Source organism: Cydia strobilella, chromosome 14 (genome assembly GCF_947568885.1).
Source record: "Cydia strobilella chromosome 14, ilCydStro3.1, whole genome shotgun sequence".
Lineage (NCBI taxonomy): Eukaryota > Metazoa > Arthropoda > Insecta > Lepidoptera > Tortricidae > Cydia > Cydia strobilella.
Genome location: NC_086054.1, coordinates 15,915,061 through 15,931,282, shown reverse-complemented (window position 1 = coordinate 15,931,282; position 16,222 = coordinate 15,915,061). Strand labels below are relative to the sequence as shown.

General features: G+C 39.7%; 1 protein-coding gene across 1 annotated transcript; it reads left to right on the top strand.

Annotated features, from left to right (window-relative positions):
- The first annotated feature begins 450 nt into the window (after window positions 1–450).
- Window positions 451–15,501, top strand: LOC134747295 (malate synthase-like). The gene is made up of 8 exons (XM_063681917.1): window positions 451–876; window positions 1,458–1,716; window positions 2,854–3,181; window positions 6,515–6,689; window positions 7,901–8,009; window positions 10,354–10,608; window positions 11,469–11,602; window positions 13,733–15,501. Exons 1-8 carry the CDS (start codon window positions 635–637, stop codon window positions 13,848–13,850), a joined length of 1,620 nt encoding a protein of 539 aa, XP_063537987.1. The 5' UTR covers window positions 451–634; the 3' UTR covers window positions 13,851–15,501.
- Window positions 15,502–16,222: the final 721 nt, after the last annotated feature.

Genomic DNA, 16,222 nt, shown 5'->3' with positions numbered 1-16,222 from the left:
TCTTACACTAGTACCAGCACCCAAAAGAAAAGGATGAGTAGTATTTTTTGTTCTTATTTACTGACAAGATTTGCTTGATCAACCATAAATACCTTATTGTTAAGTCGTATCGTATCTCCACACTCGTGCGCGAATCGCGGCGCGAAGCCGGAATGCGAGTGTGGAGTCTAGTTCGCTTATCAGCGATTCACTATTAGTTATTCTGTGGCGATTCAGCGAAATCGACCACACTCGCGTTCGCGTCTTCGCGCCACGTAGTCTGGAGTGTTCTTTATCGTTGATATTTTCGTGTAGAGGATCTATTTTGTTTTCAAGTCTTGACATGGCAGTAGGCATGACGTATTTGACTTTGACATTGCTTCGATTCGACAGGGTCCGAGTCGGACTCAAATACGTCATGCCTACTGTCATGTCAAGACTTGAAAACAAAATAGAACCTCTATCCGACAGATATGACAGGAGCAGGAGATAAGAAATCTAAAAAACTGATAAGAGTGATAAGGAAACAAACTTTGACCTTCGTAAGTTCGTCATGTATTTACTTCAATATAAGTTGTTGTTAAATGGTGAAAGACTTTATAACACCGGGCTATTTCACAAGAATTGGTTGTTCCTGTGATAACAAACATACGAAATGGCAAACGTTATTCTTCTTCAATCGCCGCCACCAAAGTTAGAAGATGTACAAAAGAAAGTGTTTAGCGATGGAGCTTTAGAGTTTTTGGCTAATTTACACAAGGAGTTCGATGAAGAAATCAACCATTTGTACGACAACCGACAAAAAAGGGCGATGGACTTACAGTTACTAGACTTTAAGAAATCACCTGAAAGGTTGGACAGATCGTGGACTATTGCGCCGTTGCCGTTGAGACTTCAGTAAGTAAAACTTAAATAAGTAACTAACTAATCAGTATTAATTATCCCTAATCATGTTATGTATTATGCCATTACCCTTGTGAGGATTTGTTTAATGTTAACATTTTTTTGTGGTGTATCCTCTCTTCTCAGCATGTTTACGTCCACTGCTGGACATATGCCTCTTTCATGGCTTTCCAATGTGTTCTGTACGCCGCGCTTCAATGCCAGGTTGGCCCTGCTGTCATTTTGATGTCGCCCGACCATCTGGCTAGCGGTTTTCCTTCCCTTTGACTTCCCAGTCAAGGTTTCCAAAACAGTCGCTGGCCCCATCGGTCGTCATCCCTGCGACCGACAGATATGGCTGGCCCATTTCCACTTCAGTTGTGCAATTCTTTTGGTGATGTCGGTCACTTTCGTGCATTGGCGAATGTCCTCATTCCGAATTCTGTTTCGCAGGGAAATGATGTATCTTATGTAGTACATTACCTCCATAGAATAGTCATTTGACTCGCAGTATTGTGCGATGAAAATGAATATCCTGATATATAAATAAGTAAAGCCATAAGTTTTGATAATCAAAACAACAATATTCTTTCTAGAAATCGTCATTTAGATCTCGGGGATGTATCTCCCACCAATACAGCACATTTTGTCTCCGCACTCGAAACCGACGTCCAAGGCATCCAAGTGGACTTTGATGATGGACATTGTCCGACATGGCGCAACCAGCTCATAGGCTACCAGAACATCTACTTGGCAGTGAACGGGAAGCTGCAGGGCGCTCCGATGAGCATCAGTATGTGCCCTGTGCTTATGCTGAGGCCAAGGGCTTGGAATATCATTGAGCACAATATACTGGTAAGTGTTGCGTCAGTAAATAATAAAAACGGTCAAGTGCGAGTTGGACTCGTCCACTGAGGGTTCCGTACTTTTTAGTATTTGTTGTTATAGCGACAACAGAAATACATAATCTTTGAAATTTTCAACTGCCTGGCTTACACGGTTCGTGAGATACAGCCTGGTGACAGTGGAGTCTTAGTAATAGGGTCCCGTTTTTACCCTTCACGGAACCCTAAAAACTGCTGATATTTATAAAAGCCAAATTCTTATCCATATTCGTACGACTTTTGCATCTCTGAATCTTTTATATTTAATAGGTGTGGCATTTAAAGGAACAATAGTTAAATGTGTGTCAATGCTGATATCATTCATATCATATAATTTATTGAACCTTTATTGCACAATACAAGAAAGTAAAAAAGGCAAACTTAATAGCCTTAATGCATTCTCTACCACTCAACCATTGCTCCCTCCTACACACATAACAGCATGGTTACGAAATTCATTGCAGCCGTAGTGTGTTCTTTAGTTTTTAGGGTTCCGTGCCCAAAGGGTAAAAACGGGACCCTATTACTAAGACTCCGCTGTCCGTCTGTCTGTCACCAGGCTGTATCTCATGAACCGTGATAGCTAGAGAGTTGAAATTTTCACAGATGATGTATTTATGTTGCCGCTATAACAACAAATACTAATAAGTACGGAACCCTCGTGCGCGAGTCCGACTCGCACTTGGCCGGTTTTTAAGATATATTGTATAATATGTATGCTAGTTTTTAGGCATGGGGTCAATAATTGCCTGAAAATTCAAAATTAATTTTATTTTTATTTTATAAAAACATATATATGATGCAGGGGATGGAGTCACCCGGTAAGCAAATAAATGCCTGTGTTGGGAGGCACCACTCTTCCCTAGGTTTATAAGGTTTACAAAAATACTTGAGTATAAAACCTTTTACTATTTCAAACAAAATAAACAAATAAGTAACTCAAGTACTACAGAAAATTGGACATATTATTTACAATTTTCAACAAATAAAGATTTTCATTTCATATTATTGCATCCATCAATAATTCCATCTTCCTAACATTGCTCCGACATTTCGCCACAGCTCCCTGGCAAAGCCCGTAAGAAAGTTAAATACATATTATTTTCAGATTGATGGCAAAGAAGCAATAGGACCACTTGTAGACTTTGCAATCCTTATGTACCACAACGCTAAAAAACTTCATGAAGCTAACAGCGGACCATACTTCTATCTATCCAAACTAGAGGGCGCAGGTGAAGCCAAACTATGGAATAGCGTATTCGTATGGGCGCAGAAACAGTTAGACATTCCTCAAGGAACTATAAAAGCTTGTGTTCTGATTGAGAATATTGTTTCCACATTTGAAATGGAAGAGATCCTTTATGCTCTGAGGGAACATTCTTTGGGGCTTAACTGTGGTATCTGGGATTATTGTGCATCTATTATTAGTAAATTCGGTAAGTGTAGTTTGTCAAAGGACTGTCTCATTTCAAACATAGACAGAGAGAATCATACTATATTTGTCTACTAGTACTAGCACCCAAAAGAAAAGGATGAGTATAGTTTTTTTTGTTCTTATTTACTGACAATTTGGTTTGACTAGGGAATGCTAACCGGTTTTTAATAGGGTATTTGACAACATTAAAAATATATAACGAATTGCTGTCATCCTGAAAGATAATAAACTAATAAAGTATATTTCACTATATTTGAATGTAAATTATTTTTAGTTTTTGGAATATAAACGAAAGAAAATTTAATATTTTTTGAAAGTTCATCAGGGACGTGAACGCTCTGTGATTGGTCAACGCTCGGATGACGTCACACGCGCGTAAACATTCTTGATTGCCTTGAGTGTTTTAACCGTTTTATTTGTATTTAGTTAATTTTAGTTATTGTTCCACAGTTTTCGGATATATTCCGATTTATCCGTATATAGCACAATATTCATAAGAATCTCAAAATGGAGCCGAAATATGTGAAAGCTGATAGCGGCAACCTACCAGACATAGACGCATCAATGGTTGCACTTTACTTTAAAGATAATCCATAATGTAAAAACAGCTATGTGAGTATACGTAGAAATTGTTTATTTACGAACATTTCGATTTCGATGATACGAATACGACGACGATATATATATAGAATACGATGACGAGAATAGTATCTCCATACTGCACTGCTACTAATGCTGAAAGAGCTATGTTATGAGGTTATGTGAGGCCCCACTTCATCGATCTAAAAATACTTACCTTAACATCAATATACATTTTGGAAACATGTAAGTTTGTAAAAAAATACCCTCAATTTTATACCAAACATTCAGACATACCCCGACGCTACACCAGCAGGTTTGAAAATAAGTTGGTGCAGGTTATCCCCTCGAAACTAAAACTACATTCAAAAAGTCCTAACTCGATGGCAATAAAAATATTCAATAAAATTAGTAACGAAATAAAAAACACCAAGTCCGACAATGAATTCTTTAAAAAATTAGCAGAACACCTGATTAAAAAAGCCTATTACACATTAAATGAATTTTTTCACGACCAATAATTATAATTAATAAAGTACCCGTTATATAACCTTGTACAAAAACCTCGTTCTCCTCTTGAATAAACTGTTTGCTGTGCCCTACAGGGTGTCATGTTGTACACGATTCTATGTTAAGTATAGGTTAAGATACAATGTGATATGCAATAAAGATTATGAGTATGAGTATGTAGTAATACATTAAATACCTAGATCTTGTTTCGTTAAATACAACAAAATCCGCTGCTTTAACTACCATATTTATTTACAGTTAAATATTACTTACATCGAAGTGGTCTTCACACATAAAAACATTTGTATGCGCTAAAATGCTCTTTGGGTCTCTTCGCGCTAGTTTTAACCACATTTTTCTTTTTTTGGGATTCGTTGGAACGGAAACAAACAATTTATCTGGACTTTTTATAGTCGTACTTGAACATTGCGGCACTATACACCATTTATATACCATTTTCAGGGACCGGACAACCCTTTCCGCGATAAAACCCTTTCAATGGGCGACACTTAAACACGGCTAACACATTGAAAGACTTTCCCTTTTGAACTGCAAGCCCATTCATACCCTTTGACTAACCCTTACCGAAAAGCTAACCAAAAATAAGGCTAGCTCTTAATAAGGATTACCCTTATCTTTAAGCGCTTTTTATAAAGGTTTCCCTTTGCGTGAAAGAGACAGGATTAGTATATATCTACGGTAGTGTATGAAAAGGAAAGAAAATACGTGCCTAGTCAAAAAACGCCGCCGTCGCCGCCGACGATCGCTCGGATTCGAAGTAATGTGTGCTTTATGAACAAGGTAGACGGCATAAATTAGCACGCTTATATGCTAAAAGGGAAGCCCTTTATAAGGCTAACCCTTATAAGCATTATGCAAGGTGTTGGTGAGCGGATGATAAGGGTTTTGTAAGGGTATTTGGGCTACCGATTACTCAAATGTGGTAGCTTTATATAAGGGTTTTTAAAACCAAAACAAAGGGTTTCGTCTGGCAAAGGGTATGGTGAGTTAAGCCTTATGCAGTACCCTTATAAAACCCCGATAAGGGATAGCGGGCCGGTCCCTGACCATTTTACAGTGAAATAATCAATTCAATGCACATAAACCATAAGATTTACTAAGGTCATTGACTGAGTTTACTCGCGTGTGACGTCACACGTGTCACGTGATTAGCCCCTTTGCAAAAACAGCGTTTAAGGCGCGTTCAAAATAAATAAACTTTAACATTGATTTTTTATATTTAATACAGGAAATTTCACGGAAATATCAATGACTGGGTAATTATTAAGTCATAAACAATCATAATATTGTCTTCGGTTACCGCGATAGTTACTCATGAAATAAAACTATGAAAACGGATTATATCGCGTATATTGAATTTATAATACATCCCGACGTTTCGAACCCTTTACAGCGTTCGTGGTCAACGGGTGACCGCTGTAAAGGGTTCGAAACGTCGGGATGTATTATAAATTCAATATACGCGATATAATCCGTTTTCATAGTTTTATTTCATCATAAACAATCAATTAAAACCATTTTCAAAAATTAGTCAAATAGCCTATTATATGGAAAAACCAATTAATAGCCGGTTATTAACCGAAATTTCATACAAATAAAAACCGGTTGGCATTCCCTAGGTTTGACCAACTATATATATTTTAGCTTTTAGTTTTACTTTTTTATTTAGGAAACATACAGTCACATACTAATACTTATGTTTAAACTTGCAGATATAAAATTAAACCTATAGTTCCATTAAATAAAAAATGTTCGGCACTGCCTATAAATAGGAAGATACACAAAAGTAACAATTGGATACACAACTAGTAAAGTACCTAGGTAGTAGGTATCTACCTAAGTATCAATCATGCTTACAAACATACATATTGTTGGTCAAGCAGATCTTGTCAGTAGAAAAAGGCGGCAAATTTAACTTATAGAAGATTTTTTCTTAACAATTTTTATTTTAAATGTGTTTAAATTGCTGTGATGTGAAACACTTATCAGCTTATCACATATAACTATTTTTTTAAAGCACTTTATTTTATCTAGTTATTTTTATGAGTATTGAACACTAACAAAATTTTAGTGGAAACTACTAAAAATGTCCCCAGTGGTATCAACCGAGAAATAAATACCAGTGGGAACAGGTAAGAAAAAAAAACGCAGTTGTTACCACTGGTATCGACTTGGTGGTGTAGTGAGAATAACCTTTACGTTACTAATGTTATTTCAATTGCAGGCAGTCGCAAAGAATTCCTGCTCCCCGACCGTAACAAGTACGTGAACATGTCCCGGCACTTCCTGAGCTGCTACCTGCGCCTAGTCGTGGGCACGTGCCACGCGCGAGGAGCGCCCTCCACGGGGGGCATGGCTGCCTCTATGCTGAAACCTGGTGCCACAGCTCAGGACGGAGAGTGAGTGTTTCTTATACAGTAACAAATACGTGAACATGTCCCGGCACTTCCTGAGCTGCTACCTGCTACTAGTCGTGGGCACGTGCCACGCGCGAGGAGCGCCCGCCACGGGGGGCATGGCTGCCTCTATGCTGAAACCTGGTGCCACAGCTCAGGACGGAGAGTGAGTGTTTCTTATACAGTACCAAATACGTGAACATGTCCCGGCACTTCCTGAGCTGCTACCTGCGCCTAGTCGTGGGCACGTGCCACGCGCGAGGGGCGCCCGCCACGGGGGGCATGGCTGCCTCTATGCTGAAACCTGGTGCCACAGCTCAGGACGGAGAGTGAGTGTTTCTTATACAGTACCAAATACGTGAACATGTCCCGGCACTTCCTGAGCTGCTACCTGCGCCTAGTCGTGGGCACGTGCCACGCGCGAGGGGCGCCCGCCACGGGGGGCATGGCTGCCTCTATGCTGAAACCTGGTGCCACAGCTCAGGACGGAGAGTGAGTGTTTCTTATACAGTACCAAATACGTGAACATGTCCCGGCACTTCCTGAGCTGCTACCTGCTACTAGTCGTGGGCACGTGCCACGCGCGAGGGGCGCCCGCCACGGGGGGCATGGCTGCCTCTATGCTGAAACCTGTCGCCACAGCCCAGAACAAAGAGTGAGTGTTTATTCTTCTTAATAGTGTTATCACTCACTTATTCTCTTACTTAGGAGCCGGGGGTCCGCTCGGCAACGAAATCCCAATATTTGGCACAGGTATTGTTATTAATTGGAATAAACGATTTAGAAAAATGGATTATATCTATCAGATTATCCTTGTCAAGTAAGAAGTATTTAGTAGTTGATTTTACTTTACCGTAGAGCAAAATAACCGATTTGATTTATGCAGCGAAAAAAAAAGGTGTTTATTCTTCCCAATAGCACAGGGCGGACACGCTATAGGTACATCAAAAATCACTTGCGTTTCTGTGTGAACGGCACGTGCTTAAAAATAGTACTGAGCGGCCGGCAAACGGCCGTCAATCTTCTGTCGCGGGGCGAGGTAATTCGAGTCGGGGCGGGGCGGTGCGTGGCCGTTCTGTATGATAATACTATTACTTATTCTGTGCTAATAGTTGACTGTTTGTGATATTGGTCTAGCTGGTTTTGTATTTAGGATACTGATATGCTGAACTGTACAATAAGTAAACTTTTCATAATTGTTTTTATTTGTTTAGATCCAAAGAGATAATAAACAAGATTCTGGATTCAAAGCTTAAAGAAATCGAGGCAGGAGTCGATGGTTTCATGGTGTATGACTCGAGAGTTGTGCCCTTCGTAAATGAGGTAATATACATATGTATTGGAACGAAGTTTTGGAACGGTTTTCTTCACGGTGTGCGGGGGGGGGGGGGCTAGGCGAAAAAAAGTGTAAGATTTTGCCGTCACTAGTACTATTTAGTGCGATATATGTAAATGTCAAATATTAGCGTCACAAACCATACTAGTGCGATATATGCAAAACGATTGTGTCAAACACGCAAATTATAAAAACTGTAATAGATGTCATATATTAAAGAAAGTCACGAAGCCCTCCAGTGGTGAAGGCAGGATTCGAACCGGCGTCTTTAGCTATCGCGGCTAACGCCATGAACCCCTAGGCCACCCCGCCACGGCGGTGCCCGTCCGAATTTCTCGACTAAATGCCATCTTAGTAAGACTAGGCGTCTTTGACCAGCTCTAAGGGCAAGCAGTGCGCGCTTGCACCTCCTAAACTTACTCCTTACGGACGGGCACCGCCGTGGCGGGGTGGCCTAGGGGTTCATGGCGTTAGCCGCGATAGCTAAAGACGCCGGTTCGAATCCGGCCTTCACCACTGGATGGCTTCGTCACTTTTTCTTTAATATATGACATCTATTACAGTTTTTAATTTATATATAGTAGTGTGACTACTTAAAAAACACAAATCAAAATATTTAATAAAATAATTTGATTTGTTCCCAAACTTGTTCACGCAAATTATAGTTTGATTCAATTATATTTTTATAGTTTCTACTATTATTGACTTTTGTTTATTTACTTTTGATTTTTCTATCTTCACACAGATAAATGTGGATTTAATACTCGCTTTTATATACTTGGAATGTACCTGTAGCTCTGTAGGTACCTAATTTATGAATAAGGTAAAAAAATAAATGTAGGTAAGGTATTATAATAAATACAAATCGTATTCCAAACACAAAAAATTAAGGTATAGAAACCATGATTCATATACTTAGAAATAGAGTAAATGTGCAACCAAGGTTAATCAATTTATTTTTTATAGCTAAACTTGTTAAGGCTTAAATAGCTCATTGTGTCCACTGAATTATTATATAGGTAGTTTTTGCCTAGAGTAATAAGGAAATGATTTGCCTTTCAATGTAATTTCGACATTTTTAAGGGTCCGTACCCAAAGGGTAAAAACGGGACCCTATTAATAAGACTTTGCTGTCCGTCTGTGTCTGTCCGTCCGTCGCCAGGCTGTATCTCATGAACCGTGAGAACTAGACAGTTGAGAATTTCACAGATGATTTATTTCTGTTGCCGCTATAACAACAAATACTAGAAACAAAATTAATATTTAAGTGGGGCTCCCATACAACAAACGTGATTTTTTTTCCGTTTTTTGTTTGCCGCACTTGGCCGGTTTTTTTTTACTGTTCGAATATTGAAGTCTCGAAAACTACTTCATTATACCATTATCGAGCTAGAGAAAGATGGAGATATATAACTTAGTTTACGATTTCCGCCAACCGGATAAAAAATGTGTTCGGGTAAATGGGGTTGGCAACTGTCAACGGTTTGCAGAGATGGCGCCATCATAGCTTGCTCTTTTTCTATGAGATTTGGTTTAAAGGGCTGGCATCCAGGGCATTAAAAAAACAAAAAATTGACACAATTCTAGGGATTGACAGGGCAAGCTATGCTGGCGCCATCTGCTACTTATTTCGACCGGCCAACCCCATTACAATTCGACATCTTTGACAAATAAAACATCTGACAAATTGACCGTAGTTCTGTAGAATGCGACCAATTTTTTTTGTCAAAGTGACTTACACCCTATAACGCAGTGGCTTTGGTCGCTTTCTGCATTGAAAAAAAAAAACCGGTTCCGTACCATTACGCAAAAAAACGGCAAAAAAATCACGTTTGTTGTATGGGAGGCCCACTCAAATATTTATTTTATTCTGTTTTTAGTATTTGTTGTTATAGCGCCAACAGAAATACATCATCTGTGAAAATTTCAACTGTCTAGCTATCACGGTTCGTGAGATACAGCCTGGTGACAGACATACGGACAGCGGAGTCTTAATAGGGTCCCGTTTGCCTTTGGGTACGGAACCCTAAAAAATGGAGTTGGTCGTTTTCTGCATAACTACGGTCGAATATTCTTCGGAACAAAAAACTGGTAACCATACGTCGCATTAAAGCGGGCATTTTGCGGACAAGTCATTTGGTAAGGTTCACAAATCAATTTTCGAATTGTCAGAATAAAGTATTTGTACTTAATATATGGTACCTAGTATTTGTATGTACAAATCCGAAAGTTGATTTGTGAACCAAATGTCTTGCCCGCAAAATGCCCGCTGTAGTGCGACGTATTATGCTGGTAACATTAGGACGCGTTTAATTTTATTATATTTTTCAGCTTTGGAACAAAAACAGTCCAACCCCCAACCAGATATCCAAGCAGCTGTCCCTAAATATAACTGCTGAAGACCTTCTAACCATACCCAGCGGAGGAGTCACCATGCAAGGGTTGAAACATAACGTGGCGGTCTCCATACTGTTTATATACTACTGGTTGGCTGGCGTTGGACATTTCTTCTATAGTGGCAATGTGGAAGATTCGGCCACTGCTGAGATTTCTAGAACGCAGATTTGGCAGTGGATTCGGTTTGCGGTAAGTGAAATTTGAAATTAAAAATGTGACGTTTTAACCAAAATATTGTCGAAGGGGTCAAAAATAGGCAAAATATAATCACATCTACCCTAGCCAGGCCTATGGAACTCTCCGCGCGAGCTTGGATTTATACCTACAAATCGCGTCCCCTTCACGGTACCAAGCCACTTGGTTGCCACACGCGCTAACGCACACACGTCACCGCCAGAGATCATACGAAAGAAATATGTTCGCAACGAAAAAATAGGTCAGCTTGTAGTGTGAGTGGATGCAGGAATACCAAAACAAATAATAAATCATCGTTTTTCGGGTTCCGTACCCAAAGGGTAAAAACGGGACCCTATTACTAAGACTCCGCTGTCCGTCTGTCTGTCTGTCACCAGGCTGTATCTCATTAACCGTGACAGCTAGAGAGTTGAAATTTTTACAGATGATGTATTTCTGTTGCCGCTATAACAACAAATACTAAAAAGTACGGAACCCTCGGTGCGCGAGTCCGACTCGCACTTGGCCGGTTTTTTTTACTCTTCCGGCAAATGAGGAAAAGTAAGTTATTATTTTTACAATAGTTACAAGCTACGTAGGTACAACTCAATTGTTTTAAAGATGTAGGTAATGTTTTTTACGACACATTTATAGTTAGATATCTACCTAAGATACCTAAGTATTTGAAAGAAGCGTCGGCAACCCTAGCGTTGTGCCGGCGCGCGCGGTGCGGGGAGCGGCGCGTTGAAGGTCACTCCATTGTATTTTTGTGTAGGTATCAAAACGGTAGGTATTTGCGTTTTCTTTGAGAGAAGTTCGTAAAAACTTATATAATCTGTGCCCTAGCCGCAACTAACGTTTAATTTTGCTTTCAGCCTTACCTAGAAGACGACCCGAAGAAGCAAGTGACAGCTGAACTGGTAGAGATTTCCGCCGCGAGCTTCGCTGCGCACGCGCACAAGAACCTCTGCCGATCTAACGCTGAGAAGAAAAGACTCACAGCGGCGAGGTAACTGAACAAGCAATGTTTTAAACATATTGGGCATTTTCTATGTAAAGAGAACTTATTGTCGATGGCGCTTACGCCGCACAGCTTCGCGCGGCATTGTATATATATCGGAGCATCGTTAATAATGGCGTAAGCGCCATCGACAATAAGGTCCCTTTTTATAGAAAATACCACATATTCTTAAGGTGGGTCTCTATTGTTTCCCATATAGATTTAAGTCATAATGTATTGTTTGTCCACATTTTCGTTAGTCATAATTTGGTTTTTCTTAGAAACGGATTGCCATAAAACAAACCTAACCTATCTATGGGATAACCTAAGGACAATCCTGAAAAGTTAACGGTTTCAGAATTATGACATGATAATATGGGGCATTTTCTATGAAAAGGGACCTTACTGTCGATGGCGCTTACGCCGCACAGCTTCGCGCGGCATTGTATTTATATTGGAGCATCGTCAATAATGGCGTAAGCGTCATCGACAATAAGGTCCCTTTTAATAGAAAATACCACATATGACAATCATTACATTATGACTTTCAATAATTATGTCAAACAAAGGTACCCCTCTTAAACAAGGAAGGGTATATTCCCATTTGTCCACGTACAACGTGGGGACAGGCGAGAATGTTTCATATGCACCTATTCCCGTCTGTGCCCGGCAAAGACAACTGCGTGTACACCAAAGGAAATAATGGGTAAATTCGTACACGTCTGGCAAGCTTTGGTAGCTCAGTTGGTTAGAGCGATCGAACCGGTGTTCCGAAACGTCGTGAGTAGTCATGCGCAAAATGTGTCACTAAAAAGAAGATTGATACGCATCTTTCATACGCTGTGAAGTACTTCACTCTTTTAGTTCACTAGTTCAGTTTAGTTCAGTAGCTCAAAAGATTCATCTATATCAATAGTACTGGTTTTCTATCTCTCATTCGCGGATATATTGAGTTGAATGAAGGATTCGATTGATAATTTCATTCAATATGAATCACTCAAATAAACGAATTTATGAATCATGGTTTAAACGTGGCGTCCTTGTCACTCTCTAAGCGAATGAGCAAGTAAATGAAAAGATAATTAAACTGAACTGCTGAAGTAAAGAACTAAATAAATCCTAACTGAACTAGTGAATGAAAGAGTGACATCAAGTGAAGTACTTCATTTGAATCTTTCATTCGCGAACTACTCATGTCTAGTCGTGAGTTCGAATCTTGCCCGAAGCGGTGATGTCCATTGTTAAAGTTCCGTACCCAAAGGGTAAAAACAGGACCATATTACTAAGACTCCGCTGTCTGTCCGTCTGTCACCAGGCGGTATGTCAACGAATCGTGATAGCTAGACAGTTGAAATTTTCACAGATGATGTATTTCTGTTGCCGCTATAACAACAAATACTAAAAGCAGAATAAAATAAATATTTAAGTGGGGCTCTCATACAACAAACGTGATCTTTTTGCCGTTTTTTGCGTAATGGTACGGAACCCTTCTTGCGCGAGCGGCGACCCCGACTCTCACTTGGCCGGTTTTTTTAAATGTGTAATAAATAATAGCTCAGACAATGCTTATTATATATTATTTTAAACGTTAATCTTCTATGAAATTATGACGTTTAAATAACACGCGCAAAAATAATAGAGTATATTAGAGTTGGTCAAAGGCGCCTAGCCTTTCAAAGATAGCATACACCAGAGAATTTGGGACGGGTACCGCCGTGGCCGGGTGGTCTAGTGGTCAGGACGTTAGCCGCGTAAGCTGCAATGAAGACGCGGGTTCGATTCCCGCCTCGGCCACCGGTGGACTTGGTCACTTTTTCTTCAGGGTATGTTATCTATTTCAGTTTATAACACTTGCGCAGTCTGGGCTATCAAAATCGCTGCAAATTTAGCTTGGTCTATTTTTTTAAACTTTTACCTATAAGAAGTTAAATTTAAAAACACCTTTAAACTTTCACGATTTTTTTAATACTACGTCGGTGGCAAACAAGCATACGGCCCGCCTGATGTTAAGCAGTCTCCGTAGCCTATGTACGCCTGCAACTCCAGAGGACACTCATTATTATTCACAACGACGGGACTTGCATGCGATTAAGTCCCGTCGTTGCGAATAATAATAAAAACACCTTTGTTTACACACAGGTACATGAGCATGGAGTTGTTCCTGGCGCGGAACCCGCCGGAGTTCATCACGAGCTTCCTCAATGATAACCACAAGTTCCGGACGCTGCATAACAAGGCGCTGCTGAGCAACCTTTAACATTTACTTATCCTCCTAAGTCCTGCGGTACCAAATTTTGTACATAATAAAATTCACCCGTCAGTCCCAGCATTAAGTAAGTTACTATAGCAATAAACACCGATAGTACATATTTCGGTACAAAATTTTTAGATGCCCCCCGCTTTCAAATTTGAATGCTCGCGCGGAATATTCTGACAGTCCATAGAGTTGTAAATAGTCCGTTCAGGACTGACAGCAAATATTTATTATGTGCAAAAAAATGAACATGAGGCCTCTAGGACTATGACGTTTAAAAAAAGCTGGGACTTAGGAGGCTATAGGTAGACAGGGGTGCGAAACTCCTAGCTTCGCGCAAACTCGGCTCCGTTCGGCTCAGCATTGCTCCGAGTATTGGCACAACTTGACGTCCATTTGCGTGCACGACCACAGATAAGATAATGACCTGAATTTTGACAACCCTAAATAGCCGAAATGGATAAAGTCGTCAATAGAACTTGCAAACAATGTCAAACAAACTGTTTTACCTTCATTACTTCGTAATCTCGCTTTTTAAAAGGACAACCATCACCTTATCAACAGTCTATATACTGAAATATTTTATTTATATAAATTTTTACTTAAATTAAATGTTAATTATTAATATTTCAGCGAAAATAACCTTCGTAAAAATGTTAGGTTATGTGTCAAACGCTAAGAAAATCTGTCATGTTTGTTTAGATTGTTTGCAAGTTCTATTGACGACGACTTTAGTGCCATATATAGAAAGGGACATCAAAGGGTCATGAATCATGATTCGACCCTGAACCGCTGTCAAACTTCGGTTTTGTAGGAAGTTTTCTTTCTGTACGGTAGTACTATGTATTATTAATTCTGTGCTATGGGTGTGTATGTTGCAGGTTTTCAAAAAGTCGGTAAAGATTCACGCAAAATTCAGGAACATTTTACAAAAAATATAGGAATTTTTAGTTTAGCGACCGAATGGGCACCACAGATCACCCGAGGCAGAGGCAGGCCAAAAAGATGGCAAGACTGGCAAGACGACCTGTGCCCTGTTTATCAAAAGCTTGTAATACAAGCGGAACTCACTTTTTGACAGCTTTTGTTAGAGAGGGACTTCCACTTGTATTACAAGCTACAAGCTTTTGATAAACAGGGCTCTGGACTCTTTTTGTGGCGATTGGCGGGAGCATGCACAAAGCCGCGGTAAGAGCGTGCGACTTGCAATCCGGAGGTCACGGGTTCAAACCCCGGCTCGTACCAATGAGTTTTTCGGAACTTATGTACGAAATATCATTTGATATTTACCAGTCGCTTTTCGGTGAAGTAAAACATCGTCAGGAAACCGGACTGATCCTAACAAGGCCTAGTTCGCCGTTCGTTCGATCGCAATAAGGCCTAGGTTAACCTCTGGATTGGAAGGTCAAATGGCAGTCGCTTTCGTAAAAACTAATGCCTACGCAAATTCTTGGGATTAGTTGCCAAGCGGACCCCAGGCTCCCATGAGCCGTGGCAAAATGCCGGGACAACGCAAGGAAGATGATGAAGTACTCTCTAGTACCATAACATAAATATGTAGTGTATACATGGTGTAGTAAAATGAAAATACATGTTATGAAATTAAGCTTCACCATAAGTATTGTACAGTCGCCATCAAGATATATCGGAGCGGCCGAGGTGCTCAAAAATATCTGAACACGCACCTAGCGCCTTGACAATAGATGCGTGTTCAGATATTTGTGAGCGCCTCGGCCGCTCCAATATATCTGATGGCGACTGTACCTATGAGTTTACAAATGAAACTAGATTTATGATTTTTATTTTATATAAAAGGTTGGGTTGGCTAAGGGATCACAAATTAGATCTATTCCAGTTATAGGTGCATCGATATTACCATAGAGTAACTTATACTAGAGCGGTACTGTCATAGTAAATTTTGTAACCACAGTAAATTCACTGCCATCTATCGACACACTTTAAAACTAAAAATGAAGATTTATAAAAATACGATAAAATGTATTTAAATATGGATAAATGATTTTTTTTATTGGCATTAATTATTTTTATGATTTTGGCCCATGTTCTTTCACTGATATGCGTAAAAATTGTTAAATAACAAACGAAACCGTCAACGCCATCTATACGACAGTAGGCCAAAGCTAGTAGCGCCCTCTGATCGAGAGTCAAATTTTCTTGATTTTCGAGGCACGTTTTTTCCTTAGACTGTGTCCATCTATTACGGAGGTATATCTATCTTTGATATTACTGTGATATTTATAAGCAATATTTAAGCCAAATGACAAATTATTTTTTAATAAAGTTATTTTTTCGCTATTTGTGGTTTTATTTTTATCACTATCTAGTCTGGTTGTCGGTATTATACATTTAAGCCC